This window comes from the organism of the source record quoted next, unplaced genomic scaffold (genome assembly GCF_019419815.1).
Source record: "Pyrus x bretschneideri cultivar Hongxiangsu unplaced genomic scaffold, Pyrus_bretschneideri_v1 Contig61, whole genome shotgun sequence".
In the NCBI taxonomy this organism is placed as follows: Eukaryota; Viridiplantae; Streptophyta; class Magnoliopsida; order Rosales; family Rosaceae; genus Pyrus; species Pyrus x bretschneideri.
Genome location: NW_025999800.1, coordinates 735,278 through 763,022, shown reverse-complemented (window position 1 = coordinate 763,022; position 27,745 = coordinate 735,278). Strand labels below are relative to the sequence as shown.

Genomic DNA, 27,745 nt, shown 5'->3' with positions numbered 1-27,745 from the left:
ATAAGTGAGCTCACTAGTGAGACACTTAGCTAGGGATATATTCTAGTGATGCTCAAGATTTTCGCTACATTGAGATTTGGTGGATTTCAAAATTCTACCCTAACCCTAACTAGCGGGACTGGGAGGCTAAAAATGTTGAGACTATTAAAGATTGATGGGCTAAGGACAGAAACCCAAGGAAAAATGATTATCTTTGAATCACGTAACCAATGTTACCACTCACGCATGAAGTGCGGGTCAAGCTAATGCTGAGTGTGGAATAAGGCATTGTTCGACTACATGTTTATCTCTCCATTTCCCATGGGGAGGGAAAAGGTGAAACGGATCATCACTATATAAGCAATCAATCAACTTAAGTAAAGGTAAGAAAACATGACCTCTTATTGACGTAAGCTATTCTGCAAACACTAACTTGAGCGTTAGAGTGCTTTTTGCAAGTAAAACCGACCCTCCTCTTTTCCTTCTTTAAATTCACATTCGAGAAGCTCATACATGACCTATAAGAACCTTGTCGGTAACCTGTGAAAGCATTTCTTTTTGTAAGAAATCCTGCTCCAACATAGATGATCTTTCCTATACACTGTTTGGTGGGGAGGAAAATGTTTGGAGCCATGGTATTTGACCAAAGAAGGGAGGCAAAAGAAAGACACCAAATTCCTCCTTCATGTACAAGTAGTACCATTTAACAATCCTAAAACAAACACATAATAGTGCAGTCAATTAGCCTAGGCTAACATGATGATCTTCCATGGATGTTTCACAAAAAATAAAAAATCGGACAATTTATGTTTCCGAAAACTGTGCCGTGCATATTCTCTCAAAAGATCCTACTGTTTCTCCTCCCCGATGATATGACTGTCAAATTATTCTCCCTGATATTATCTTTAATTTATTAACTACCACATGCACAGATTAATAGGGGTAGAGTTTTATCATAAAAATGTCGGTAATATTAAGGATGGAAACTCTCGTATATTAATTGTATATTATTATCATATGACTGATATGAAATCGTATTCTCCAACAATGACATGGTTTCTTTACCTTTGTAAAATTTGGAATGATTTTTATGTGCACCAAATTGTGTTTTTTTGTTCAATCGTTCGTAAATTCGAATTTGAATCATCTTTTAATATTTGGAAGAGTAGTATCATTAGAATCAATCAGAACTAGTTTGAATACAAATTGCTTGCACAAACAGGTAGGAATATTCCTATTGAGTTTGACATTAATTCGTTTACGATGGTGTTATCTACATACCTATTTTTATCTCTAATAGACCTCTCTCAATTTTCGACCATCGAATCCAAATGAATTACAGAAGATAATGGATAAAAATTAATAAGATCTGTAAAAGGTAAAAAGATGTGTGTGAATAGCACTACCTGATTTACTGTATATGTTGTTGGACCTTTGCCTATGTGGGTTTGGTAAGCATTCACATGTCCCATCAAACTGCATCATCTCATTCTATGGTCTTTCCATCATTTGGTCCTTCTCAAACATAGAGATCACCTAACCTAATCAACTATTTTTTAAAACCAATCAAAGACCGAGATTGATGTTGTTTGATGGGTTTGTTCACCAATTTGGTAATACGTACTCATTCTTCTGTGGCTGGCTTTTAGCAAAACTCACATGGCAAATTCACCTTTGTTTCTTGTCCCTTTGGAGACATTGATGCCTACTTTATGAAATTTGAATATTTCTTATGGATGCATAATCTTCAAAAGAGTAATGTTCATTTGCAAACCTATGTTGTTAGATAAATAATCTTACAACGGACAACTATAAATTAAAATTCACGCATTACGACAAAAGAACATTGTTCAGCATGAAGATATTCAACTTTTTGTTTGGGCCAAGAAAATATTCAACAATTAATCATGCATATTTTACATTATTAGCTAATACCCAAATTGATTTTGGGGTGAAAATCTCAAAATCTCACTCCTCTCTGGTTATTTGCCTTTTGCCAAAACGCAAGATGATTAGGTCCTCCTCCATCTGTGAAAACCCACATTTGTAATTAGATGCTATGATATTGGGGCGCATCTTTACATAAACAACCAAATGATAGTAGGTAGCTACCTAGCTTGCTTACTGATTATATACAACAAGGTGAATTAGGAAACCGAGATCAGGGTCACAATTTTAAATTAAGCAGACTTTTGACCAACTGTTTAGAGATACTTGGGGTCATGCATGTGGGAATTCTATATACGTGTAAAATGTATTTTTATTTATTTATTTATTATGATTCTTTTTAACTCAAAGTCAAATGTACATGTGTGTGATTTATTTAAATACATGCCCTAAATTTTATATTATATTTAATATAGCAGTTAAAATAAATACAATCGAAGACTTGATCTTAGAACAATCTGATCTACCAATCACTCAGTTTTTTATTCCAAACTAAAAATTGAATCATAATTTATATATTAGGCCAATGATTTTTAATTTTTTTGAGGTCAACAGTCAAATTTATATGCGGACTTTTAGTTTCTTTTCCTCTCACCTCATAAAAATTAGGCAGTTTAATTACTTCATGTTGATTATAGATGACGCTTTATTACAATGATAAAAATAATTATATTTATATATTATAGTACAAGTTTAATTAGCACCGATGTCTCTTTTTAACAATTAACAAGTTAACCCTATCATTTGTTATAAAAATAAATAAATAAATAAATGAATAAATAAAACTTCGTGGCATTCATTCATTTGATGACACGCAAGATTCTCATTACAATTTATCTCAAAAAGGTAACAGGGGCACGTGTAAGTTTAACACATCCCGGCCCCTTATGCTAAAAATTATAGAAAATTTATGTCATGGTCAAGGATATATATGGTCATTTACCTAATATCGCTTAACTTCTCTGAAACCATGCAAACCACATATTATACATATGGCTCTACATGCGAAAGTTGGTTTAGTTCATAATGCTACATCTCACTTAGTAACATGAAATTTATATAAAATTTAATTGTTGTAAAGATTTATTAAATTTCTATATGCAAGATCTAATTGTTAATTTTTTGAACTATTCAATGATACATAATATGAAAGAAAGATTAGTAAAAGTTTGGTATATATTGTTCGCTAATTCTTTAACTTTGGTAAAGTTTTTTTGGACCATAATACAATTTGGTTGTACTTATATACTTGTCTCTTTGCAGTCTATCGACTCTATCCACATGTCTATATTTATGCGTCTCCATATATAAGCGAGAGGATTGTAGCAATCTAACACTAGTAATCACCCATGATTGCTTAGAATCAAAGCTTGATTTTTTTTTCTTTTGTTTTTTTTTTTTTTCTGGGAAAGGTTTCTAACATATTTTCCATAAAGAGCAACAGACTTCTAGAATCTGTATGGGACAAAAAGTACAACTCAACACATTCATACCCGCAATTTGATAAAATTATAGCAGAATATTAGGGTTTGAATTGTTATATGTATTCTTCTTTCAAGGAGGCACTAATTGTACGAATTACATAGTTGACTAGGATTATAAAGGAATCCCCAACAACAAAGAAAGTATAATAAAAATTACAATAAGAAATTCTTGACTCACACCTACACTCCATCTAGAGTGGTGTATAGATATGTTTTTAGCCAAACTTGTCAAGGTGAGTCATTAAAAACCTTTGTGGACACCGCATGTTAACACATTTGCAAACGACATCTCTAATCTTACATATGAAAAATCGACAATCTTGATTTCCAACTTCTCCTTGATAAAAATGTCAATCCACTTCAACATTTTTCTACGGTCAGGTTGAATTGAATTATTGGCAATCTCCCAAGCTGCTTTATTATCACAATAAAGTTCCTTTAGTTTATAATCAATTTTGGTGAGCAAAATCTGAATTCACAAAAGCTCAAAATACCATGAGCCATCCCCTGAACTTAGCCTCTGCAGGAGATCGACATTATGCTTCTTACTACACCAAGTAACTAGATTCCACCAACAAAAGTTAAAAAAAAAAAAAAAAAAAAAATCATTCAAACATCGAACACTAATCAATTATGTTACCAACCCAATCGGCATAAGTGTACCCTTTAATCTCCAAATGTCTATTCTTCAAGAAAATTAAACCTCTTCCAGGCGAAGACTTCAAGTAATCAAAATCCTCATCACAGCCACCATATGATCTTCACAACATATGCAATATCACAATAAGTAAGAGACAAATAAACCAACCGACCAACCAACCTTTGTTATCTCCCTTTATCCATTGGAATTTGTTCTGGATATATAGCTAGATGATGATTCTGAAAATATGGGAGTTTTTGCAGACTTACACGCTAACATACTAGTTTCGAAGAGCAAATCTAGCAAATACTTACGTTGGGACAAATAAAATTGTAGTAGAATTGAGACAGGCAAGAGGGTTTTTCGGGAATTGAGACAGGCAAAAACTTGTTCTAAGACTAAGATGAAATTGAAGTAGAATATTAGGGTCTGGATTGGTGTATGTATTCTTCTCTCAATGAGGCAATATATATACAAACTACATAGTTCACTAGGGTTCCAAAGAAATCCCAACTAATAAGGAAATTACAATAAATGATTACAATCAAGGAAATGCCTGACTCGCGCCAACACAATCCAACAAGAAAATAATCCATAACTCTTTTTTTATTTGGGCATTGCTGGCTGAAAATTTTAAATCGCATAGAAAATATAAGAAAACTGTTAGGGAGATTATCTTTTCAATTTTTTTTTTTTTTAAACCATATGATGTTGCAATAAAGTAAGACTTCATAATTAATTTTTTTTTTTTTTAAAAGAAGGTCAACCATCAACAACCACGTCATGTGATTTACAAAATGTAGTTTAAGAATATGGTTTATCTAGCATTACCCAAAATATATCAAAAAAAAAAAAAACAATATCTGTTCAAAGTTCAACGCCTAGAATTAGTTCTGAGCCACGTTTTTCTTTAGTTTTTGGACAAATATTTTCAATTTCTCAAATTTATTTTGACTTCTGCAACTCGTGTCGGCGAGAAGCCTTTTCTTATTCATCACCCAGATGTATTAATTCCCATGATTTATATATAGTCATCTAATTTCAAACTAAATAGAAACAAAGTTTCTATATTTGTTTGACATTGATATAACTTCAAGAACTGAATTATCAGCCATGGAAAAGCAAAGGTCTGTCTCCGTCGTTTTGTTTCTTCATGCAGCACTACTGATCTCAACTTGTTTTGGAAGCAAATCCTGGCCTGCAAAAAAACAAGTTGCCTTGTTCATCTTCGGAGACTCTTACTTAGATTCTGGCAACAACAACTACATCAACACTACAACTCTCGACCAAGCAAATTTCTGGCCATATGGAGAAACCTACTTCAAGTTCCCAACTGGAAGATTCTCCGACGGACGTTTGATGTCAGACTTTATTGGTAAGATTTACAAATCTTTTATAATGTCGTCCTTGGTGTACATGTCCACTTTTGTTAGCTAGCTAGCTAACCCAATACAAGATTTTTTTTGTCTGCTTATACTTTATCGTGATCTAATCTAATTTGTATCTTATCCAATATACTTTGCAGCTGAGTACGCTCACCTGCCATTTGTTCCACCCTTTCTTCAACCGGGATTTCGCCAATATTATGGTGGCGCGAATTTCGCATCTGCCGGAGCTGGAGCTCTGGTGGAGACTTTTCAAGGCGAGGTATGTATTCTTTACATTTGAGAGTGATATTATGATATGGCCAGCTATTAATACAATTTGGTAAGCATATTACTCTGCTGCATTAGGTGAGGAAATGAAACATATATCACTTGGTGACATTCATGATGTTTCCCAATTATTTGGTAAGGTGAAGCACTAAATGTTTAGCTTGTATACGTTGTTAAAAAAAAAAAACAAGAAAATTGAGAAAATTAGGTGTAATGGTTTTATATATTGCCTCGTTATTTGACATAAATAGCGTAAAAAATCAATAGTAAAACGACACGTAATATTTAAATGTTGGTGAGTTATTAACCCATATCATATAAACCCTCACGGTAGAAATTCTTGTGTGGGAACTTAGATTGGGGTAAGTGTGAGAGAGAGAGGCTGGGACCACAGTAAGATAAGTGTAGGCCTCAAAATTTGGGGGTGGTGGGGTAAGGGGGTATTTAGGTTTTTCTGAATATGGAAAACATTCATGAATGTTACATCTACTTGTCACTCACAAATTGCAGCTAAATAGTTATGGAACCTTCATATTCCGTCTTATTTCAGGTCATTAACCTTAAAACACAACTGAAGTATTACAAGAAGGTAGAGACCTGGTTCAGACACAAGTTAGGTGATGTTGAAGCCAAAGTGACACATTTCAAGAGGCATCTACTTGTTCAACATTGGAACCAACGATTACATAAGCCCTTTCCTAACCAACTCTCCCATGTTAAAGTCCTACTCTCACTCACGATACGTCGAAATGGTTATCGGCAACTTGACGAGCGTCATCCAAGTATGCATTAAACAATTTACACAGAGTCTGAAATGTTATGTTTTGAAATTGTCGGTCAAAAACACATATTTTATATTTGACCTGACTCTATCTAATCAAACGAGTCTGAAATTTTTTATATGGTTTGATTGGGTGTAAAATTGGCAGGAAATTTATTCAGGAGGGGGGAGGAAATTTGGGTTCATCAATTTGCTGGACTCGGGTTGTCTTCCGGGGGTCAGAATAATCAAGCCTGAAAATAATGGTAGCTGCTTAAAGGAGGTTTCGTCACTTGCCAAATTACATAACAAAGCTCTCTCCGAACTCCTCATTCAACTTGGAACCAGTTGGAGGGTTTCAAATATTCACTCTACGACTTAAACAGCAATCTTAGACAGAGAATCAGGCATCCCTCTAAATATGGTACGTACTTAACGCACACAAGCAAATTAGTTGTCTTAATTCCGTGCTTAGGTAAACATTATGCCGAACTGGCTTGCCCTTGTCCCTTACACGCGAACCAACAAGCTCAACACAACACGTTGGGAACTTCTTATATGGGGTTACTAAATGCACCCGATAACTTGATGAGCACACCCATTTCACTATTTATGTGCAATTTGTTCTGTTGCTAAAGAGGGCTGAAGCCACTGCGGTAGCCTATTGCGGAGGGTGGGCAGGGTGATAGGTAGCAGTATGTTATGGACGGGTTTAAAACCGCCAATGTATCTAAAAAACAATAGTGACAGTCCAAATCTAGACATAACGTCTAAGCACAAAAACATAATCATATTCCGTATCTTTTATGCAAATGTATTTGCTTACAAATGTGTAATACATTACAAGTTACAAGTAGATATTGAATTGTGTAATTGTGTGTGATGAAATTAAGGTTTTAAGGAAGGGAAAACAGCATGTTGCGGAACAGGTCAGTTTAGAGGAGTATTTAGCTGTGGAGGGAAAAGAACAGTGAAGAAGTTTGAGTTGTGTGAGGATCCAAATGAATATGTGTTCTGGGACTCTTTGCATCTCACTGAAAAGGTCTACAAGCAATTTGCTAATGAAATGTGGAGTGGCCGGCCATTGAACTCCAAGTCCACGACAAGTCATTACAGTCTCAAGGATCTCTTCCAAGACTTGTAAGTCTTTTGCATCAAATGTAACATGCAGCCCAAATTGGACACATTAACTATTAATTTGAGGTAACATGTGCCTTGGAAACTTCAAATTTTCAATCTTTGGTTATACATTAAAAAAAAATATTTTATGATTCCTCTACGCTATAATGTCAGTAAATGAATGATAAATTTACTTACGAAAAATGATATTGTAAGGTATGAGTCTTATTTTTAGAATTGATAAAGAAGTCAGTCCCACGTTGAGTATATGTGTTTCATTCTCAATGTTTAATGAGATATCGTAAAAAATATTTGTGAACACGAAAAATTCCAAATTTCGATGTCTACAATATGTTTATCCCATACGTGAACAATTTAGGTATCATTCTCCAATCAAACCATATAACTCATATTCCCGAAACTGTTAATAAACATGCCCAAAGATAAGGCCAGGTCACAAAATTTTCAATTTGATGAAGAATGAATCAAGCGGTAATAATTTGACACCACTCATGAATCTTTTGGTACTTCGGTTAAGCAACGCAGGCGAACAACAAATAAGTCTTTGCTTCTGGAAGAACTATAATCGGAATGGTAAAGGCCTTTACGGCCAAATTTTAGGTTATATCTGGTACACGGTTTTCGTTATGCAAGTCTTTGTGTATGTATTCTTTCTTCAAAATCTTTGGATGTCACATCTTCACCACAGATAACCAAATTTAAATGTTCAGACGTGACGCATATGTTTCTAAAAATCCATATGTCAAACTAATCATAAGAAAAAGTCATTTTAGATTTGTCAAAGAGTAGTTAGATGCTTCTGTCCGGCTATACGCACCCAATTTCATATATAAAAAATAATAGTTGGATCCTTCCACAAAAAAATGCACATATCCCTTACAAAAAACGTATCTTCATGTTATAAGTTTTTCTTGATCTTCATTTGAAGATTATCCAAACAAAAGATCTTTTAAATCAGAAACCATTTAGTCATCCAAATGTATAGAACAAATCGATGGTGTGAGTACCAAGTAAAATATTCGTGATGAATTGTTCATTTATACACTTTATTTAAAGCAAATTACTATATTATATTTATTTGAAGTTCCCGACAGGAACCAAATATTGGAAGTTGTTCTAAAATTAGTTGTCATGAAAATGAGCGCGTAACATATAAAATGAAAACAAATATGTTTATAATGTTCGAGATGAGAGAATGAAGGGAAATGTTGTTTGCTTACGTACCTTTCCTTCTGGATTGTTTTAATTTGGAATTTTGATCGATTGTTTGATTTTTTCTAGAGACCAAGTCATTGGTTTTTATGCATAAATTGATAGGTCACTGATCAGCTGACCAAAACACATAAGGTCACGGTGAATTGCCCCCTATAAATAGCTATATAATCATGAAAGTTGAACATTCGAATTATCTAGCAAACATTCGAATTATCTAGCAAACAAATTAATATGGCAAATACAAGCTTCCAAGTCTCTTGTGTCCTTGTCTTTTGTATGTGCCTCGGCCTTCTCATCACAGCACAAAGCCGCGGCCAATTTGGGTTTGAAAAACCTGTACCCGTTTTCTTCTTTGGAGATTCATTTTTTGATGCTGGAAATAATAACTACATCAACACTACTTTTCGGGCAAATTACTGGCCATATGGTGAAACCTTCTTCAAGAACCCAACCGGAAGATTTTCCGATGGTCGACTAATTTCAGATTTTATTGGTAAGATATATACTTTACAATTTTGAGAATATTTTCGTATGGAAACGTGAAATATTGTTAGTATATGTAATCAACAGTTAAGTATATAAATCTATTTTGCTGTTACAGCTGAGTATGCAGAGTTGCCATTTATCCCACCGTATCTACAACCTGGTAATGATCAATTTACATATGGTGCAAACTTTGCATCTGCAGGATCTGGTGCTTTGGTCGAAACAAGCCAAGGTTTGGTACGTATGTAACATCATTTTGCATATGAGTTCAATTGGGTTACTTCACTAATTTGGTTTTTATAATTATAAGCATATACTATACAAGAAAAGTCACGCACGTTTGTCAGAGATATACTATAATGTAAATTACAGGCATATGCTATATTGTGAATTAGGTCAACCATTACTCACCACAATTTTTTTACACATTTGGGTTCCATGCACCTTGACCAGAGGTACATAATATATATTTATATACCAACCAATGTAATATAAGAAATGTTGTACATCATTATAAAGGAGGCAGATTGTCTGCCCTCCCATTACCATGCCCTTCTCATTCATTTCTATATTGTAAGATCACAGTTAAGTCATATCAACATTTTATATTATTTTTTTATAGAGATAATAAGACATGTTGACGTGACTTAATCGTGACCAAACAAATAGGAAGGGATGGGAAGGGCATGGTAAAAGAGGGCAAACAATCTGCCTCCCATTATAAAACTGCTTATACTTGCTACCTACTCATGGCGGATAGGGATAAGTTCACCTCCTCATACAAACAAATCACTTTAAAGACTTGCCTATTATTAATCTGTTCAAATTAATCTTACGAGCAATAGTTGTTGACAAAGAAACACTTACGTCAACAACCCATTGAATGCATGTAATAGTCAACAACCAACAATAGCAAAGCCTTTTTCCATTAAGTGGAGTTAGCTTAATGAATCCTAGAACGCTATTGCAGTCGGTTTTGTACAACGTCTTCTGTTAGATCCAAGTACTCTAAGTCTTTTCTTGTAGTCTTTTCCAAAGTCTTCCAAGGTCTTCCTCTCCTCTTTCGGTCCTAAACCTCTGTCCCATAACCACTTCTTCTAACTAGAGCGTCAGTAGGCCTTTGTTTTACATGTCCAAACTATCGTAACCGATTTTCTCTCATCTTTCCTTCAATTTGGCTACTTCTACTTTACCTCGAATATCCTCATTCCTAAATAAATGTAACTAGTCAACAACCAATTTAGTATAAAGAAATGTTGCCAAGAACATATTTGATTTGGGCTCAAAGGCTCAAACATTGTAACTAACTTCTTTAAATTTACATATATGTCATCCTCCATTACTATAATCAAACATGTCCCTAAGATTTTGACAAAAACAAAAAAAAAAAACATGTCCTTTAAGGTGAAACTAATTGATGTCTGAACCTTCCTCAGGTGATAGATCTTCATTCTCAACTCTCATATTTCAAGAGCGTTAGGAAGTCGTTGAACCGGAAACTAGGGGATGAACAAACCAAGACCCTGCTATCAAGAGCTGTTTACTTGTTTAACGTCGGAGGCAACGATTACATTTTCCCTTTCGAGAAAAACTCCAGTGTGCTCGGACCCCACCCTCATGAGGAATTTGTTGGCCTTGTGATAGGAAATATCACTGCAGTGATCAAAGTAAATTCCTAGCTAGTACGTACTTGAAAAACAAGAGATTTTCCCACTGATATATATGCCAAGTTTTAAGTAATATTAATGTCGATGTGTCAGGAAATATATAGAGAAGGAGGAAGGAATTTTGGGTTTCTTGGTCTTGATCCTCTTGCTTGTTTACCATATTCAAGAGCAGTTGTTGAGGGACAAAATCGTGGTGGCTGCTTTGACAAAATCACACCATACGTAAAACTACACAACAAATTACTTCCCAAACTCCTACAGAAGCTAGAGAGAGAACTCAAGGGATTCAGATTCTCACTTTCCCAAATCTATGAGTTTCTGACAGAAAGAATAAATCACCCCTCTAAATATGGTATGTACATTTCCTTGATTTTCTTATGAGTAACTTTCTCTTGCACTACTAGAAATTTCAACTTTACTGATTTTTTTTGAGTAATTGCCACGCTAATATATCTTTGTTTCTAGATTATGAATCTCGACCATACATTCTAGAGATTCTTTGATTACTTAATCTATGAGAAAGAACTAAGTGATGTTGTTTTTGTTTTGGGATGCTATTGTTGGCAAAGGTTTTGAGGAAGGGAAAGTGGCTTGCTGTGGAAGTGGTCCGTATCGAGGAATTTATAGCTGTGGAGGCAAGAGAGGAACCAAAGAGTATGACCTGTGTAAGAATGTCAGTGAATATGTCTACTTTGACTCTGGTCATCCAACTGAAAGGATCTTTCAACAGATTGCCGACCAATTCTGGAACGGAACTCCCAACTCTACCGTGTCTTACAATTTGAAAACACTATTTGAAATTAAGTATTAAGTAAATTAAATCTTCTAACTGGATGTTATAATATAAGGAAAACTAATGAAAATACCTTGAAATTTTTGAGTTTTAACGACAAGGAGTCAATGGTACCATGATTGACGTTTTATTGTAGAAATATGGTTTTTCGTTAAAGTGAACAATACCGGTAATATTTCGTTAAAATTCTCTAGAATATAATCATTTTTTAATTTTTTTGTATTTTATTTTATAGTTCAATTTTTACTTTTAGACCTTATCGAGCCATGAATTTTTGCCCACAATGTAACGAGAAATGTTGGCTCACATATAATGTAATCGCATCTGTGTTTACTGTTTAGTATTGTAACTTTGTAACTTTTTTGTATGTGATGAGACATGCAATAATGTTATTTATGAGTTAAATATACTAAACCACTCAAAAACCACCAAGCCTTTGAGTCCAACTAGTGATACTTTATGTGAAATAATTGCCAATTTTCCAAGCAAACAAAGAACCGTTTCTTCATCAAGGACTACCTTGAGTAGTCCATTCAGACGGTTTCAAACATTGCCCCTTCTGATAGTTATAAACATTTTATAATTTTTGTTGGTGTTTGGTCACCTGCTACTTGGTTGTATCTGATGAATGTGCCAATGGAGGTTCTTGTTTGATTAACAGGTTGTCTAGTTTCTTGGGTTCAAGTCCTTCATAGAAGTACTTAAATATAAAACTACCAACTTATAACACTTGCAACATTAATTTTGTCCATGTTTAAGCTCAAAATCAAGATAAACATGATCCAAGTGTCATCAAGTGTATCTTCTTTCCTTATTCTTCCACATAAAAGGCTACCAGTATTATTGAACAAATCCTAATCGGGCGTGGCTCTGAGAGAGAGCTCTTTTGAATTTGTTCTTAGATTCTGTTGGTGTGTCTCCTCCATCAAATGATTAAACTCTTGCAACAGGCAACAAGTTTTCTTCCCTTAAATCATAGGAATCATCTCCAAGAGGAACATCAAATCTTCCTGCTTCTCCGTCTCAACCATCAGTTCGAAAGGTCAACTAGAAAAAGACGAATACCAGAAAATATTGTGATTGTTTGAGCTATCATGCCACACAATATCCAATTAAGAATTCATTGGATTATGGAAATTTATCTCATCCTTATTCAACTTTTTCTAAGAAAAGTCTGCAAAATCTCCGAACCTGAGGAAGCAAGGTTGCAAGATGTTTGGAGAGACGCAATGGAGGAGTTTCAAGCTCTTGATGAGAATAAGACATGGACTATTGCGAAGTTAGAAGGGGAAAAAAAAAATACGTGTCGGATCCATGTAAAAGAGTTTACAAGGTTAAACTTGTGATGGGTCAATTGAAAGGTACAAGGAAAAACTAATTGGCAAAGGTTTACTCGAACCTAACTAGTATAATTGTCTTGTGCAGTCAAAGTGAGTTGTTATTCTTTCTAATCAAGTGTTTGACTTAGTCGTGTGAGTGAATTCGTGATTATCAACATCGGGCGAGCTCAGTTGCCCTTGATTGAGTAATTCCCATGGTATATTCTTGTTCTCCTTGAGACCCTTGACTTGTCCTGCATTAGAAATTTTTATATATTTATGGAATTCTATTCTCCAACATGTCAATCATGATTATGGCTTCATGGGAATAAAGAAAGCATTTCGCAGCGCTACCAAAAAGTCTCTTGCTTACATTACTGATATTGATGGTTTTATTATGTTGGAAAACGAAGATCCCGGTCAGATTCTCGAGGAGGCTATGGAAGATCCATAGAGCTTTGCATTGCTTGAATCTGAGCCGGGGTGGGTGATGCAATAAAAATCCTGTTGAGTAGGGGCTTAGCCCGTGAAGGATGGCTCCTTTTGTTTTAGTTTTTTTTTGGTTTTTTAGCAGCTTTCGGGGATCTTTGATGGAAGGATAATGAATATAACGGGAGAAAACGAGATAGTTAACCAAGGGCAGCAAGCGCTGCTAATGTGGCTACTAAGCTACTTCTTTGAAAAGCTCCTACTAAGATGGGAAATTCACCAATAAACTGAGAAATCAATAATTTATTGACAGTCGATGGCGCGGCGATTTATTGACGGTCTATGACCTCGAAGAAGACGCTCGATACATAGTTGAAGAGTTCTCTTCCTCTTTGTCCACCCAATTCAGAATCGGTGTGTTTCTTCTTGTCAATCGGAGAACATAGTTATTTGCAAAACTCAATTCGTAATTTGATTGAATTATTCTAAAAGCTGCTGAATTGGGGTTTTTGACAGCCACATAGGCATATAACAGAGTAATTAACTGAAATTCTAATGGAAGTATGAAATTGAAATGAAATAATAGTAAACGTATAAAATTAAAAATGATTTTAAAATGTTGTATGAGATTGCATTTGACCACAAACTTAAAAAGTAGAATGTAATTTACCCTAATAAATAAAGCATAAGTCCCAAATGGACTTTTGCTCCCAGCCACAACTATTTAAATTTTTCTGACTACTTAATTATCTTGTGATGCTCTAATAACTTAACTGTTTCTCATAGTTCCTATTCGTTTGAGACTCTTAGTAGGTTCCAATACATGCACGAGAGCCTTGATTGTTCAATCATTCTCCCTTTTCTAAAAGAAAGAAAAAAACTCGTCCACAAGTTTCATTTGGATGCTTTTCCACATTTCGTCTACCGCCCAATCAATTGCTTCCCAAAACAACAATTTTAACATTATCCACAATAGCCACTTTTGAAAAGATGAGATGTCCCCCCGTCGATCCTTGGCTTGTTCACATTTGAAAAGACGACTTCCTTTCCCACATTTCGTCGGCTGCCTAATCAACCCTTGGCTTGTGCATCAATTTCAACATCTATTATTACAGAGACCTTTTATGAAAAAAAATCCTATATTTAGAGACAGGTGATTAAATTGATGACACGACGAGCCTACAAAAGTTTTTTTTTATGGTATTAGAGTAAGCTATTCTTGTGACACGTCATGAACTCAAGTTACTCGACTTGAACTTGCTTCCTAATACTGATCAATAACTGGACTTTCGAAGTCATTTGTTGCCTCTAGTGATGGACTACTAAATATCGACTAGGCTCTCGAAAAGATTGGCACAGCTGTAGAATAATGGCCAGCTTCCATTGTGGAATTGGTTTCCATTGTGACCCATGTGTGGCTATTCGTGAGGGCGCATCTAGGAGAATAAGACCTACATCGGTTATATGATAAAATGAAATACAATTAATATATGAGAATATCCACTCTTAATATTGATATTACTGAGCCTTTTTATGATAAAACCACACAGCTAATGGTTTGAGACAATATTGATAATGTTAGTGGTGGACCTGCATGAGCCTACAAAGTTTATCATGGCATTTGTGAAATGGACATGAAAAAATTCTTTGGTGCATAATATCAATTAATTTTATGGTGAAACTTCATTTACCTTTATTACTAACATTATCTTTGAGACTATTTATGATCTAATTATATGATCATAATTTGACACGTGTGTACAAGACATTAAAAAAATCTGAAAGCGTCTTATCCATTAGATAATAAAGCCAAAAATATACAATGCTAAAGATTCTGCTCTCAGTTTTCAAGGATTTTCTATTAAATTGATAATAATACAAAGTAAAACAGAAACACATATACTTCAATGGCAGCCTTGACTTTGAGGTTGAGAATTTTTATCCTGGCTTTGCCTAGTTATCAATGCAGCTGATATGGTCATTCGGTGCTTCAGAAAAGCATGCAACCTTATTCATCTTTGGTGATTCACTTTATGATCCTTGAAATAATAACTACGTAAATACCATCACTGTTTTTCAGGCCAATTGGTTCCCATATGGTGAGACCTTCTTTAAGTATCCAACTGGCAGATTTTGCGATGGACGTTTGATCACAGACTTTATTGGTAAGAATATTACTTTTTAATGTTAATTCTGCAATATCCTTTTTTCAGGCATTTCTTCAAGTATCCAACTCACATCAATTTGTGATACAAAAACATAAGATAAATTGATTATTAATTAGCTTTGCATTGATGTTGCAGCTGAGTATGCCATGGAACTTTTAAAGGCCACGAAAGGTCTATACAATCTCGGGGATCTCTTCCAAGAATTGTAAGTCTTTTGCATCAATGTAACATGCAGCCCAAATTGTGCACATTAACTATGAATTTGATGTAAACTTGTGCCTTTCAAACTTTCAGCCTTTGGTTATACATTAAAATAAATTCTCCTAATGTATTTTCATCATGTTGTATTTTCTTTTTTAAGAGAGGCAATATTTATGTCTCTCCCTCTTTTTTCTTGTATTTTCTTTTTCAAAGGGAGTTAGGTGTATGTTCCCCCCTCTTTTCTTGTATTTTGTTTTTTTCTTGCTCTATAAAGTTTTATGTTTTCATGACTAGGTGTAACTTATTTTTTCATATTAATAAATTTCTCTCGTACAATCGAATTTAAAAAAAAAAATTAAAAAAAATTTCTTTTACGATTCCTCAATCCATAATGTCAGTAAATGAATGACAAATTACTTTAAAAACTGATAATGTAAGATATGAGTCTCATTTTTGAAATTAATAAAGTCATTTCCATGTTGAAAATATGTTTCATTCTCAATGTCGAACAAGTTATCCTAAAACATATGTTTATCGCATGTCTAAACAATTTAGGTATCATTCCCAAATCATTCCATATGACTTTTATTTTTTTTCTGCCAAACGATAGATTTGTTAAATTAGATGTTAGATTACGGAGTCAATGGAGTTCACACCCACATCATGGTGCAAAGGCAACGGTATCATGCCCAAAGATTAGACCAGCTCGCAAAATCATTCCATATGACTCACATTCCAAAAATGTAGATAAACATAATCCCAAAGATTACCGGCTCGCAAAATTTTCTAAAAAGCCCGTTGTCGAGTTTCATTTGAATGCTTTTCTACATTTCCTTTTCCATATTTCGTCGGCTGCCCAATCAATTGCTATCCAAAGAGAAAGTAGTGGTGTTGGAAACACCCAAGCCGGTGTAAACACTGGAACTCTACACATGATCTCTTCAATAAACATGGTTGATGATCAGAGCAAGGAAGAGTAGGGAAGAGGTATACCTTCAAGAGTAGAGGAAATGGGCAGATTAGAGAGAAAATTGGGATGAGACAACAATAGATGCAGGGACAAAAGAAGGAAAAGTGAAAAGAGAAAACACTGCAACTGACCCTGGCTGAAACTAGGGCCGATGTCACCGAAAAATCCTAAGTTTGAAAGACTCACAAGCAATAAGAAGTACTCTTAGGTTAGAGAGTCATACTAGTAGTCGGCTTCTTTTGCTTTATAGCCGATTATCCCTTGTTTACGACTATGCTCTGGAAGCAAATTGGAGTTGGAGGTGGTATCTGCAGAGGAGATACTCAATGGGGAACAAGGAATTAGGCAATGAACTGAAAAGTTTTATGTGGGTGGAGATACAGTGGAAGCTTCTGGCGGAAGTTGTGTTGTGTTTCTGGGCCATATGTCTGTTTGGGCCTTTCTGCTTTACTTTTGTTTTAGGCCTTTTTTGTTTGTAGTATATGTGTCTGTTGGGCCTTTGTTGTATATTTGTGCTTGTTGTGTAATGAAATTCCCCTTTGACCAAAAATAAATAAATAAATAAATCAATTGCTATCCAAAACAACAATCTTAACAATATCCACATTAACCACTTAGATAGATGATATGTCCCTGTCAACCCTTGGCTTGTCCTGCGTCAGTTTCCACCACTAAAACTTTTTATAAATAAACCTCACACTTAGAGATAGGTTGTTAAGTTGGAAATAATATGTACCTACAAAGTTTATTATGGTAGAGCACGTTATTTTCTCGATTTGTCCTGAGCCTGAATTACTGGGCTCGAACTTGCTTCTTAAAATTGATTGATAACTACGATTTTGAAAAGTTGTGTGTTGGGTCTAGTGATGGATTACTAAATAGTAAATACATGTGGATGCAATCTTACGCCATTTTCTCTTTCAACAAAAATGCACCAATAAAATAATAACACTGAAGATTAAGGCGAAAAGCCTTACGCGCCCACGATAAATGGGGAGGGGCTTTGGCTGAAGAATCTCAGATGCCATAGTTAGAATTCTGAGAAGAATGTGTTTAGGAGTGTGTAGGTAGCAAATGACTTAGCTTTTGAGTGGGATAATAGGGCTATTTATAGAGAAGTGGCGAGTCCTATTTGGGGAATAGTGGCCGGCCATATATGGTGTAATTGGAGAATAATTGCAAGATATTATGTGAAATAATATCTTGCAATTAACATGGTAATTAATCCCAAATTAAATAGGAAGTTTTAGGAGTTACCTTTTGAATAAGGATTTGATGAGGAGTGATGAGAAGGATTTGAATAAATACCATTTTGATCACCTTTGACTCTTCCTTGATTGAACCATTATTGTCCGTTGCATGCTTGTGGGAATCCTGGTGTGTCTCGAGGGTAATTTTGTCCCTTTAACCCAAAAGTCCATGTGTCACCTCCACAATTTTCTTGATTACTTCTGGCTCCACAAATATCCCCACATTTGCTGGGCTGCTCGTAGGAAAAGGTAGCAAGTGTAGAAATCTCTAACTTTGATGCAGATTCCCACCTGAACTTGGAATTAGATTCTTCTAGGAAAGGGAAATAAATCGCCACCAAAGCCTATTAAAGCTTACCTTAAGTAGGGGATTAAATCAACTTCGGAGGGCAATTACTTATCCCTACAAGAAGGAGAGAAAGCTAGAGGATATTTGTTTCCTCTCTCTTAACACTCTTCTTCGCTCACCTGTGCAATGAATCGTCTTCTGTTGATTTCTTTGTCTTCTTCGCGCTGCACCAATGTAAGAAAAACTTAATTTTCTTTGTCTTCTTCTTGGGTGATGCTACCATAGGGCAATCGTTCAGGTGGTGTGGCACGTCGGCTGACAGGTGCCAGAAGTTGGCTCGGCATGAGCCGAGGAGATGGTGTGGCAAGGGCCATAACTTGTGCTACTCGGCTTGAATAGAGATAAGGCCTGGCTTAACATGGGCCAAGGAAGTGGTGTGGCATGGCCCATGGTTTAGGCTGCCACATTTAGGCTACTTCCCAAGAATGAGGAAACTGCTTGAGTTTGATTTCTCAGCTGCCATAGATGAAGCAATCAAGGATGAAATTGCGTAGATCAGAGCTGCTGAATATGAAGTGTTAGATAAGCAAACTTGTTGAGTGTGAAGTGGCTGCTGCCCCCTAACCATTTGTTGCTTAGCTGGTCTTCAAGTATTCGATCTTTTGAGTTGCGTGACCTACATCACAACATGATAAAGATTCATGGAATATGAAAATTGTTAACTAATCACATCAAAATGAGTAATTGTGTGGAAATTCATTAGCAGTTTGCCCTCTTCCGTTGAAGAGTTGACTCAGATGGGCGTTGGAGAATTAGTTTATCCTCTTGCACTAGAGATCTTACCCAGATGGGTTCGAGAAATTAGTTCACCCTCTTGCACTGAAGACCAATTAGTTTATCTTCTTGCATTAGAGAGCAGACCTAAATGGTGTCGAGAAATTAATTTACTCTCTTACACTGGAGAGTAGAGGCAGATGGGTGTTGAAGAATTAGTTTTTCCTCTCGCACTGGAGAGCAATTAGTTTATCCTCACGTATTAGAGAGCAGACCCAGATGGGTGTCGAGGAATTAGTTTACCTTCTCACACTGGAGAGCAATTAGTTTATTCTCTCGCACTAGAGAGTAAGCCCAGATGGGTGTTAGGGAATTAGTTTACCCTTTCGTATTAAAGAGCATACCCAGATGGGTGTCGGTGAATTAGTTTACCCTCTCGCACTGAAGAGTAATTAGCTTACCCTCTCACAATGGAGAGCTTACCCAGATAAGTGTTGGGGGATTAGTTTACCCTCTCGCACTAGAGAACAATTATTTTATCCTCTTGCATTAGAGAGCAGACCGAGATGGGTGTCGGGGAATTGGTTTATCCTCTTGCACTATAAAACAATTAGTTTACCCTCTCGCAATAAAGAACATACCTAGATGGGTGTCGGGGAATTAGTTTACCTTCTCGCACTGGAGAGCAATTAGTTTACCCTTTCGTAATGGAGAGCTTACCCAAATGGGTGTCAGGGGATTGGTTTACCATCTCACACTGAAAAGTATACCTATATGGGTGTCAGGGAATTGGTTTACCCTTTCGCACTAGAGAGCAATTAGTTTACCCTCTCGCACTGAAGAGCTTGGAAATCATTGTGAGTGCAACTGAGAAAAGCTAGACTGCTAGATATCTAAAATAATCCTCTGCTTGTGAGGTCTTGCTGGACGATCTACTTGAGACTTTGAACTGCTTGTGGAACCCGTGTAAAGGTGTATGTGGGAGCACGGTGAACTGCTCTCGGACCTTATTGCGCCATCCTTGGATGTTTCGTTGTGTGCTCTCTTGAGGCTTGGTTGGTGATCAACTGAGAATCTGAATGGATTGCAAGCTTCATCACTACTAACTCTTTTACTAGCAGAAACTGCTAGTCAAGCCTCATATGTGCTCCGTCATTGGATGCTTTGATGTTTGAAGTGTCGTGGGCTTAATCGGCACAGTTAGGAGACGTATGGAAAGATCGGCATAGCTGGGAGTCATGGTGACAGATCGAGGGCGGCCGGGAACCAATAAGTAGGTATGGACAGCGGTGAGCTCTTGGATCATTGGATCCACAGAGCTCGGCTACTATTGATGTGTTGCTTTAGTAATGAATCGTCTAGAGTGATGAAAACAAGACATGCCCCTTGGTTTTTGGTGGTTGGGATGGTGTGTCATTTTGGTACCTGTGTGCCCCCGATGCATCATGAGGTTGAGTTGCTGCATTTGTCTAAACAGAAGTAGTCAAGAGCCTTCAACTTCTTCCTCAATTTTCCTTTAGTGGGGTAGTGAAGCTTCCGATTGCCCCCGGTCGTGACCTATTAGTCTAGGCTGCTCTTTCATGTGCTTCACTCGTCTATGTCGCAGCTGCGGTGCATGTGGTATGTTCCTAGCATGCGAACGAGTTACTCGCAGGTTGTCAGTTGAACCTGAGTTGGATTAAGTGAATGTTTCTCTCCGTCCATTGTGCTACCTACTCCGATGTGAGGTAGAAGATGCTCTTTGTGGGCCTAGCCGCGAATGAACACTTCATCTAGAAGGTTGCTTATGTTGATTATCAAAATATGAACACCAAGGTCGTCTGTTGTGTGATGGTGCTTGTTAACTCTATAACTTGTCGAGATAAGTGTTGTTCGCCATTTGGGATGGAAGAGCTTAGATGGTATGCATCTCCTTGAGTAGTGAAAGGGCAATGGACTCTGGGTGAAAGATTTGAGTCGAAATATATCAAATCTGTAGAAAATCGAGGTGAGAGTACCCCTGGTTCAATCGTTAGTCTAGAAATATGAAGCTGGGATGGTTGAACTGGTGTTGGACCAGTCGGGATCAATAGGTGGACCCCGAGAATAGGTTGGGCTGCAGAAGTGGGCCGAGCCATGTACGGGGCGAGTGGACGTGGTGCATTATGGCCTGTTTGGCATTAGGTTCGCTAGTGTTGGGGTACTCCATTTGCTGCAATCGCAGCTGCTTGGGCCGTGCTTTGGGCCTCATCTACTATGGTAACGTCATGGGCCTGCTAGATCTAGGTTGCCTTGCGCTGAGTTGGTTGACTTATGGCACGAGCCTGGGCTCCATACTGCAAAGTGGCAGCTGTTGTTGCTTTGTGGCCTTACTGCCATGAAGGTGTCCCACTCCACATTGCCATGGTGGTTGTCATGGCTGCCGTGGTAGTGGTACTCCATGGTGGCAAAGTTACTTCTTTTGCCGTTGCACTGAGCTTCGTGGATCGTCGTGGTGGGGTTACATCACAATCTCCATCATTTGATCCATATCTTTAAACATAGAAAGTTTTGTTCGGTGGTTTCTGAACTTCTCGCCGTTGTAATTTTCTCTTACGTCTATTCAAAGAATTAAAAATTCTAGGAATAAGAATGGATGAAAAATTTACGTATGAATGAGAAATGAGAAACTTTGAATGCGAGAGTCTTCTTCGAGCATGTGAATCAAACTCTTAATGAAAACACCAATTTGTGGATGCAAATTTCTGTCATCTTCTCCTTTGACGAAAATGCACCAGCAAAACAATAGCACCTAAGATTAAGGCTAAAAGCTTCATGCGCCCACAATGAATGGTGGGGGGCTTTGGCCGAAGAATCTCTGATGCTGAATTTAGAATTCTGAAAAGAATGTGTTTAAGAGTTTGTGGTAACAAATATCTTAGCATTTTAGTGGGATGATAGGGTTATTTATAGGGAAGTGGCCGACCCTATTTGGAGAATAGTGACCAGCCATATATGGTGTAATTGAAGAATAAAATAATATTTTGCAATTAACATGGTAATTTATCCCAAATTAAATAGGAAGTTTTGGGAGTTACCCTTTGAATAAAGGATTTGATGAGGAGTGATGAGAGAGATTTGAATAAATACCATTTTGATCACCTTTGACTCTTCCTAGATTGAGCCATTATTGTCCGTTGCATGCGCGTGGGAATCCGGTGTGCCTCGAGGGTAATTTTGTCCTTTTAACTCAAAATCCACGTGTCACCTCCATAATTTTCTTGATTATTTTTTGCTCCACAATACCTACCGAGGTCTTGAAAATATTGGTGTTAGCTGTGGTATAATGACTTGATCCAGTTTCCGATGTGCGAGTTGGTTTCCCTTATGACCTCGTGTGGGACCACTCATGAGGGGGCGTGTTGGAGTATAGAATCTCACATCAGTCGTATGACAAAATATTATACAATTAATATATGAGAGTTTCCAATATAATATCACCGATCCATTTTATGATAAACCACACACCTAGTTAGATGATTAAGTTGAAGACAACATCGGTAATGTTGATAGTAGACTTGCATAACCCTACAAAGTTTATCATGACATTTATTGAATGGATGTAAAAATTTCTTTGTACCTAGTGAACTTGAAGAAGAGGTTTTATAGATCTTCTCCCTGGGCATCCCCAATAATCTCAAAAATGCTTAATTTGTTTCGTTGGCAAACAAGAAAGAATAAAAACCAAATAGAATCATGGCTGATTGTCTAGCTTTCTTTAACCTACATTGACGCGACGTAAATCAAATTGATATAAGGGTGTGTTATCTACATATTCTTTTTACTTCTCATACAGTCATTATTAATTTTTGTCATTTGGTCTTCTTCTTCAATTCATTCGATCGAATGACTGAAAATTAAAAACGTGTGTGAGAAGTAAAAATAAATGTGTAGATATCACATCCCTTGATATAATATGGATTTTAGGTTATGAACAATTAGCTTAACAAACTACATCAACTAGCTGAATTACATTGACTTTGACTTCTAGAAGCTTTCCATTAGGCCCATTACACGTCAAATTTTGAGATGCAAGATTTTCAAGTAAGGAGGCTGGATTGCAAGTTTTCCCTTCATTGACTTTGACACTAGACATTTATTCTCAGCTTTGGCCGCCAATTTTGTGCATACAAGTATGCAGAACATAATTTCATGATCAATGAGTAGGTTGGGGGAAAAACATGTATCTAAATCACAAAATAGGGAAACAGAACAACATGGAGTCCTCTACATTACTATCACAACAGTTCTAACTTCCACATTCATCAACTCACATTAATCTTTTCAAGAGCATCATCAATAGGAGTGCAAAAATGCTTTGGATTGTGGATTTTTATTTATTTTTTTTTGCTGGAAAATTTTCTAGTGGATGAGATGTAAAATATCCATGTTGGCTAGAAAATACACATAAAAATGTAAATTTGCATAATTTTTTTTACACCTTTTATAGATGGACCCCACCAGGCAATTAGAGAATACTAATTGAGATTTCAATAATTACAACTCTCTCATTAGAGTGAGAGAAATTTTTCAGTATGTCTAGAACACTGCCTTATACACAAAGTGTAATAAACAATTGGTTGAAAATTTGAAAAAAAAAATATTCAATCAATTGTATTATGATACTTGGTATACCGAGTCATATTCCCGGCAAATTGAAAATTTTCTCTTAAAATGGAACACACATTTTCATTTCCAAAGACTGAGAGTGTAAGATAAGATGTAAATATGATTTTTATATCTCAAGTTTGCAACTCTTCATTGAAGATACTACCTTAACATTAATCATGAATGAACCCTTTAGATGCCAATAGATATTTTTATTAACTTCTTATTGAGAGTACAAATCCCACATCAAGAAAAAGATCGATCTTGCATGTGCTTATAAAAGGCTGGACTACTCTTCATTGCCAATTAATCTCAAATTTCTTCATGGTTTTAGAATAGGTTGACCTAAGTGTGAAAATTAATGGTCACACGTGCTTCACGCCACCCAGTTTGTATTGTCCATGTATTTGGTTTGAGAATTCACCATGTGAGAATGTGAAAGTTAAAGAGTCCCACATCATAGAAGGAGAAACCTTGACATTGATCATAAGTAAGTTGGCAATCAGTTTTATGGTTGAACCCCTTCTTCGTGGTATTTGAGCAAGTTGTCTTGCGTGTGAAGCTCACTGACTATACATGATTCACTTTACCCAATTTGTGTTATCCACATATTAGGCTTAAAAATTCATCACACGTGAGGGGATATGTTAAGAGTATCAATCCTACATCATGAAAAAGAGGATGTTGCATGTGCTTATAAGAGGTTTGGCAATTCTCATGTAACCAATTAATTTTAGGAAGTTTTAACGAAACACTCCCGGTACTGTTCACTTTTAACGAAAAACCACATTTTTACCTTTTTCTGATACTATTCACTACACCTTTATTTGTCATTTTTTATTAAAACTAAAGTTTTTTTTGAATTTTTCGTTAATTTTCCTTTAATTTTATGATAAAAGCTCAATTTTTTTGACTTCTAATATCATCCTTGAAATTATTGCCATCACTAATTTTTCTTTTGTATTTATGATTTAATTATGTTGTCATAATTTTGACGAGTGTGGACAAGACATTAGAAATAGGGTAAAGTATAAAAAACTACCTCAACTATTGGTGTTACGACACTTTCATACTTCATCTTTTAAAATTGACAATGTCATATCTCATCTTACGAATTTGTGTCAATGTTATACATTCTGTTATATAGGCGTGAATTTCTCAATTAAATGTTGATGTGACTTGATCCGGACCCCTTTTTTATTAAAAAATTATTAAAAACTAAAAAAAAAGCATTTAATATTTTTTAAATATTAAAATAAAAAAAAAAGTTAAAAAAAAAAAAAAAACCAACATCAGTTCGTCCCCTTCCCCCCTTCTCTCTCTTCTTCTTCTTCTTCTTCTTCTTCTTTTGCAGGTTAGGTTGGGGGGGGGGACGAATTGGGTTTCCCCTTTTTTTATTTTTTTTTTTTTTTTTTTTCTCTTTCCTTCTTCTTCCTCCTCCTTTCTGGGTTGCAAGAGGTTGAGTTTGTGGTGGGGGGAGGGGGGACGAATTGGGTTTGGTCTGGGTTTTTTTTAATTTTTTTTTCTCTTCTTCTTCCTCCTTCTTTATGGGTTGCAGGAAGGTGGGGAAGAGAGAGAGGGGGAGGGACGAACGGACCTGAGGTTTTTATTTTTTATTTTATTTACTTTTCTTTATTATTTTAATATTTAAAAAATATTAAATGATTTTTTTTAGTTTTTAATAAAAAATGGGTCTCAAATCAAGCCACGTCAGCATTTAACTAAGAAATAAACGGCCAAGCTAACAGAAGGTATAACATTGGCACAAATTCTAAAGATGAGGTATGACATTATCAATTTTAAAAGATAAGATATGAAAATGTCGTTTGCACTTTACCCTAAAAAATATAAAAACGTCTTATCCATTAGATAATGAAGCCAAAAATCTTTCCAAATCTGTATAATTGCCAAAGCTTCTGGTCTCAGTTCTGTCATCTTGTTATTATTCAATCAACTTTCCTTGTCTACTTATCCCAGGGATTATTTCCACTTGCTAAAGATTTGATCCCTTTTCAATGATTTTCTATTAAATTGATAATAATTCAAAGTAAAACAGAAACACATATACTTCAATGGCAGCTTTGAGGTTAAGAATTTCTATCCTGGTTTTCTGTGCTTGCCTAGTTATTCAGTGCAGCTGCTATGGCCATTATGTGCTTCAGAAAAAGCATGCTGCCCTTTTCATCTTTGGTGATTCACTTTATGATCCTGGAAATAATAACTACATAAACACCACCACTGATTTCCAGGCCAATTGGTTCCCATATGGTGAGTCCTTCTTCAAGTATCCAACTGGCAGATTTTGCGATGGACGTTTAATCCCAGATTTTCTTGGTAAGAATCTTAATCATGCTGTCAATAATTTTTGTTGTTCAATTTTTTCAATACCCCTTCAAACACATTTCCTGCTAACAATTATACCAGCATATTTAGTACATTTGCATTGATGTTGCAGCTCAGTATGCCAAGTTACCAATTATACCAGCATATTTACAACCTGGGTTGAACAGCTATACTAATGGGGTGAACTTTGCTTCTGGCGGAGCTGGTGCTCTAGTTGAAAGTCATCAGGGACTTGTATGTGCTCTACCTTATAAAATGTTTTCCATTATTATTGGGAGTTATCGTTTTTCCAATGAAATAGAGGATTAGACGATAATAGCTAATAGGAGTGGAATGATGGGACACAAAGCGTCCACCCTCAGTCCTGAAGCCGAAGGGTCTTGCACTTTCTGAGAGCACAGCGCCTATCCTCTGAGAGTTTTTTGCTACAGTTGCAGCTTTCGATTATTGATTTTCCGTGTGCGAAAGAAATTCGGGTGGACATTTATCCATTTGGCATGACTTAATTTTGTTTTCCTTATTCTTTCCAGGTGATAGACCTTAAAACTCAAATAAGTCAATTCAGGATGGTGGAGATGCAGTTGAGGCTCAAACTAGGTGATGCAGAAGCCTACACAGTGCTCTCCAAAGCTGTTTACATAATTAGCATTGGAGGCAATGACTATTTGTCTCCATTAGCATCCAATTTTAGCAATGAAGAATACGTTGGCTTGGTTATTGGCAACCTGACAATTTGGATCAAAGTAACATTTCAATGCTTAGTTTCTTCTTTTTCCGATGATTTGCGACAGCTCGTGCCCTTTTCTATTGATTACGAATTCAGAAAAATATTTGGATGAATGACTTCGTATACATTTTGTCAGGAAATATACAAGAAAGGAGGAAGGAAATTTGGATTTTCAACCTTGCCGCCTCTCAATGAAATGCCGAGCCTGAGAGTACATAAACCAGGGGACACAAGCCCCTCAGCGGAAGAAGTTATACCACTAGTGAAACTACACAATAAAGCACTTGGAAAACTCCTCCTAAAGCTGAAGAGAGAGCTCCAAGGATTCAAATACTCAACCATTGATCTCCATACATACCTAAAACAATTCATAAATCGTCCATCAAAATATGGTATATATAACACCTACTGTACTGTACCATCTTTTAGCTTTAGTTTCTCTTATTTGGTTTTTTTTTTTTTCATAAGCTAAATAAGTTATGTCTTTTCTAATTTTGTTATTATTTTGTTGTAAGGCTTCAGTGAAGGAACGACGGCATGTTGTGGCTCTGGTCCATATGGAGCAATTTATTCTTGTGGAGGGAAGAGAGGAGTGACTAAGTATCAGTTATGTGACAACGTTACTGAATATGTATTTTTCGACTCTTTCCATCCAACCGAAAAGGTTTACCGGAAACTGTCCAAGTTATGGTGGAGGCATAACTTGAAGAAGCTATTTGAAGTTTAGACAAAACTAGCTAGTAATACCGGCGCGTTGCTGCGGGATTACAAATTGCATAAATAATTATGTATCATTCTCTTCAAACAGTTTCTCTAATTATGAGTTTTATTAAGCACGAAATAAGACTATTTTCTTGTCACAAAATTAGCCTTTTCAATGCAT

The 27,745-nt window shown here is 36.0% G+C and overlaps 2 protein-coding genes and 1 long non-coding RNA gene across 4 annotated transcripts; all 3 read left to right on the top strand.

Moving 5' to 3' along the window:
- Positions 1-3,341: 3,341 nt before the first annotated feature.
- LOC103930698 lies at positions 3,342-12,099 on the top strand. The gene is given in 13 exon segments (XM_048572471.1): positions 3,342-5,425; positions 5,576-5,697; positions 6,256-6,345; positions 6,347-6,487; positions 6,635-6,803; positions 6,806-6,889; positions 7,359-7,605; positions 8,887-8,893; positions 9,019-9,313; positions 9,422-9,543; positions 10,743-10,973; positions 11,067-11,325; positions 11,543-12,099. Coding segments are annotated over 13 exon segments (2,271 nt in total). The 5' UTR covers positions 3,342-5,163; the 3' UTR covers positions 11,785-12,099.
- Positions 12,100-15,422: 3,323 nt separating this feature from the next.
- On the top strand, positions 15,423-16,170 carry LOC125471730. Its single transcript, XR_007253802.1, has 2 exons — positions 15,423-15,679; positions 15,818-16,170. It is a non-coding gene; the product is annotated as an uncharacterized LOC125471730 (long non-coding RNA).
- Positions 16,171-25,685: 9,515 nt separating this feature from the next.
- Positions 25,686-27,727, top strand: LOC103930686 (GDSL lipase). 2 transcript variants are annotated; one of them, XM_009340054.3, is made up of 5 exons: positions 25,686-26,126; positions 26,248-26,369; positions 26,666-26,878; positions 26,999-27,254; positions 27,385-27,525. In XM_009340054.3, exons 1-5 carry the CDS (start codon positions 25,865-25,867, stop codon positions 27,456-27,458), a joined length of 927 nt encoding a protein of 308 aa, XP_009338329.2. In that variant the 5' UTR covers positions 25,686-25,864; the 3' UTR covers positions 27,459-27,525. The 2 variants fall into 2 exon arrangements, with proteins under 2 accessions (XP_009338329.2, XP_009338328.2); XM_009340053.3 differs by having other exon boundaries at positions 25,687-26,126; positions 27,378-27,727.
- Positions 27,728-27,745: the final 18 nt, after the last annotated feature.